This window comes from Plasmodium reichenowi, chromosome 11 (assembly GCF_001601855.1).
Source record: "Plasmodium reichenowi strain SY57 chromosome 11, whole genome shotgun sequence".
NCBI lineage: Eukaryota > Apicomplexa > Aconoidasida > Haemosporida > Plasmodiidae > Plasmodium > Plasmodium reichenowi.
In genome coordinates this window covers 574,266-578,942 of record NC_033656.1, presented here as the reverse complement: position 1 = coordinate 578,942, position 4,677 = coordinate 574,266, and the positions used below count along the sequence as shown (strand labels likewise).

At 20.4% G+C, this 4,677-nt stretch overlaps 1 protein-coding gene across 1 annotated transcript; it reads left to right on the top strand.

The window, feature by feature from the left end:
* Nucleotides 1–652: 652 nt before the first annotated feature.
* Nucleotides 653–3,721, top strand: PRSY57_1116200 (DNA mismatch repair protein MLH, putative; the record flags this gene model as incomplete). The annotated part of the gene is made up of 1 exon (XM_012908126.2): nucleotides 653–3,721. The coding sequence occupies one exon, from the start codon at nucleotides 653–655 to the stop codon at nucleotides 3,719–3,721; it is 3,069 nt and encodes a 1,022-aa protein (XP_012763580.2).
* Between the last annotated feature and the right edge of the window lie 956 nt (nucleotides 3,722–4,677).

Here is a 4,677-nt window from a genome sequence, read left to right as displayed (position 1 = left end):
TTATTTATTAATATAATTTTTTTTTTTTTTTTTTTTTTTTTTTTTTTTTTTTATTATTATTTTATTTTATTTTTTTTTTTTTTTTTCTTCTTTTGTTAATCTCTCTATTTTAAATGGGTAAAAATAAAATCACGTCAAATTAATAAATTTACGCTTTATTAAATTAAATAAAAAAGAAAATTAAAATAATAATGTTATTGTATAAATAAAACAAATTATATATATATATATAACATTATAATATTTATCTTGTATTATATATCTACGTAGAATGGTTTATGAAAAAAAAAAAAAAAAAAAAATATAATTATAAACATTATATATATATATATATATTTTTTATTTTTTATTTTTTATTTTTTATTTTTTATTTTTTATTTTTTTTTTTTTTTTTATGATTGAATCATTATAATCTCCTTTTTTTATAAATTAAAAAAAAAAAAAAAAAATTTACTGTACACATTTGGGATACTCAAAAAATGTATTCGTAAATTTATTCGTACATAAATATATATACCATATGATATATTCCGCATATTTTATGAATTATATTATTTTATTATTTCTCTATTATTGCATGTAAAGGCATTATTATATTATTACCATTTCATGGTATCCCCTATGTTCTTATTTAAAAAAAAAAGAAAAAAAAATGATTAATGAGGATATAAATATTTGTGGAAATATTAATATGAAGGATAAAGATAAAGATAGAGATAAAGATAAAGATAGAGATAAAGATAATGATAAAGATAGAGATAAAGATAATGATAAAGATAAATATAATAATAATAATAATAATATACGTATGAATGATTCAAATGGAGATCGAAGAATAATTAAGCTAGCTGAAGAAGATATTAATCGTATAGCTGCTGGTGAAGTTATAATTCGGCCATGTAATGCTTTAAAAGAACTAGTAGAAAATAGTCTAGATGCAAATTCTAGTTCCATAAGTATACATTTAAATAAAGGAGGATTAAAATCATTACAAATTATAGATGATGGGGATGGTATACATAAAGATGATTTAAGAATAGTATGTGAAAGATTTACAACTAGTAAAATTAGTAATCATAAAGATATAAGAAATATTAAAACTTTTGGTTTTAGAGGTGAAGCTTTAGCATCTATTTCTCATGTATCCTATTTAACTATAACTTCTAAAAAAAGAAATTCTCCTTTTTGTTTTACTTGTAATTATAAAGATGGGAAACCTACTCAAAATGAACCTACCGTTTGTTCAGGTAAAAATGGTACTATAATAAGATTTGATGATTTATTTTATAATATGCCAGCAAGATTAAAAACTATGAATCCTAATGATGAATATAATAAATGTTTAGAAGTATTACAAAAATATGCAATTCACTATCCAAACGTTTCTTTTACATGTAAGAAATGGTTAAGTAATACTGTTGATTTGAATACTCAAAAGGTCGGTAAGGGCATAGGAGGTTACGCAGGTATATATATCATAAAGAAGAAGAGAAAGGAACGGTTTGATGAAAACAATACTACCGATGGAAATTTACCACATGATAATGATATAACATGTAATAATTTACCACATGATAATGATATAACATGTAATAATTTACCACATGATAATGATATAACATGTAATAATTTACCACATGATAATAATATAACAAGTAATAATTTACGGCATGATAATAATATAACGTGTAATAATTTACGACATGATAATAATATAACATGTAATAATTTACCGTGTGATAATAACCATACGGATAAACAACCCACCGATAATTCAGACTCATGGTCATGTATGTATAACGAATTAGAAAAGAAAATTTTGGAAGAAGAAAAATATCTAGATGAGAATTATGAAAAACATCTAAACAACGTAAGATGTGTTATTCAAAAGGTTTATGGTAGGAATATATCTAAAGAATTAAGCACCATATTTTTAAAAGAAAAAAGCATTCCTACATTTTTTAAATGTTATGGCTTGATAAGTAATCCTACATATAATGGGAAGAAGGGATGTTATATATTTTTTATAAATGACCGTTTAGTAGAATCTAATATAATAAAAAAAAGTTGTGAAAATCAATATTCTAATTTTTTGGCTAAAGGGAATTACCCTTGGATATATTTATCTTTACGTTTAAAATATGATATAGTAGATATTAATGTTCATCCTACAAAAAAAGAAGTACATTTTTTATATCAAGAAGAAATATCCATGTTGATAGGGAAAAAGATACAGGAGTTTTTAAAATCTTTTCATAACATGAGAACATTTAATATATCTGAAGAGAAACTTTTACAAACAAAACTAAATATTAATTCGAGCATGCTACAAATAAAAAAAGAAGATAAAGAATTATCAACATTGAAACAAGATTCATTACATGATAATAAGAATGTAATAAAAAGGCAAATTGACACTAAGAGGGTGAGAACAGATTTCAAGCAAATAACTTTGACGAATTATTTTGTAAAAAAAGAAAATATGATAGATGATGAGCTTGATAATAACAAATGTGTTGATATGGTATATCCTGGTGATCGTAATGGTGATCATAATGGTGATGCTAATCAGATTGATTTATATGAACATAATGATGAGTACAACAAAACTTATGGTCAGACAAATATAAGGGCAAATCTTCATATGAATTATAATAATAATAATAATAACAAAATAGAGGAAAAGGAATATGAAATGTTAAAATTAAAAGGGCCTAATAGTGTTTTATACAATACCCAAATAGATAAGCACATTAGTAACAAAATATATGATAGAAAATATCCATGTGAAGCAGATCAGATATCTAGTATAAAGAAATTAAAAATGATTTGTGAAGAAAAAGAAAAAAAGGAATTAACAGAATGTTTAAAAAATTCCATATATGTAGGACCTGTTGATAATATGCATAGTTTAATACAATATAAAGAAAAATTATTATTAATAAAAATGCCGCTTATTATAAAAGAAGTTACATATCAATCTATATTAAATAGATTAGGTAAAATACCACCTTTTCAATTTGATCCACCTATACCTTTATATGATTTATTATTAGTAGCTGTTAATAATTCTTATTCTGGTTTTTATGAAAATCCAAATTATGCGAATAAGAATATAGAAAAAGTATGTAATGAATTGGAACAAATATTTTATACATATAATGAAATGTATTCAGATTATTTTTCAATAATTATAGAAGATGGTTGTATTGTTACTTTTCCCGCTTGTTGTGGAGAATATTTCCCAGGACAAGAATTCCTACCTTTCTTATTTTTAAGATTAGCAACACAAATTGATTATTCAAAAGAAATTAATTGTATTAATGGTATATGTTATTTACTAGCGAATTTTTATTCGAAAATTACCTTATGGAACGATAAAGAATGGACATATCAAGACGATCTTCTTATGATAAAAGAAAAAGAAAAAGAAATACAAATGTTGTTAAACAAAAGTAATAAACATATTAATAATTCAAATCATGATAATCAACATTATGATGAAGAAAATTTTGATTATATTCTAGGAGATGAATCGGTAGTAGATATTAATAAACATTTATCCGTATCTAGAAATATTAATCTAGTTTTTGAAAAATATTTTTTCCCTATGATACAATTGAATAATATTATGAAAATACCTACCACATTTTCAAGTAATGGATATATAATAGAATTAACTTCACTGAATCAACTCTACAAAATTTTTGAACGTTGCTAAAGGATTTTTTTAATTTACATAAATTTCTCCAAAATTAAATATACCCACCAAAAAAAAAAAAAAAAAAAAAAAAAAATATATATATATATATATATATATATATTATATGTGTGTAATATGTATGCTTATACAATTTATTACTTATATTATTATAACAATAAAATGGCCTCACTATTTTATAATTAATTAAATAAATATAAAATATATATATATATATATATATATATATATATATATATGCTTAGCAATCCGAATGTTATTTTATTATTATTTTTTTTTAATTGTGAAAATTTTTTAATTAATTTATCTACTTATATAATATATATATATATATATATATATATATATTTGTGTATATATCTTATAGATATAAACGTATATTTTTTTTTATTTTAAAATATCTTCAATGATTATAATAAAATGGTGATCCTAATACCATATTATAAATATAATCATCTTTTTATCAAACCAAAGAACATATTCGTTTCTATAATTATGGAAGTAACAATATATCCATATATATTAAAAGTTACTAAAATAATAAAGGATAAGACGAAAATAAAATTGATATATAAATAAATAAATATATATATATATATATATATATATTTATCAATTTTATTTTCGTTAAAACGGAAATATTTTACATAAAAGTAAATACATAAAAAATATGTTTCTTACATCTTTATATGTGTAACCTATTTATAGGTTTAACAATAAAAAATTATATATAAATGAGTTTGTTTATTTTATTCTTATTTTTATCTTTATTTATTTATTTTTTTTTTTTTTTTGAAAAATATTTCTCCACACATGGGATAATAATAAATATATTTTTTTTTTTTTTTTTTTTTTTTTTTTTTTTTTTTAATTTATTTTTTTTTTTTTTTTTTTTTTTTTTTTTTTTTTTTTTTTATTTTTTTTTTTTTTTTTTTTTTTTTATAAATAAAAAAAAA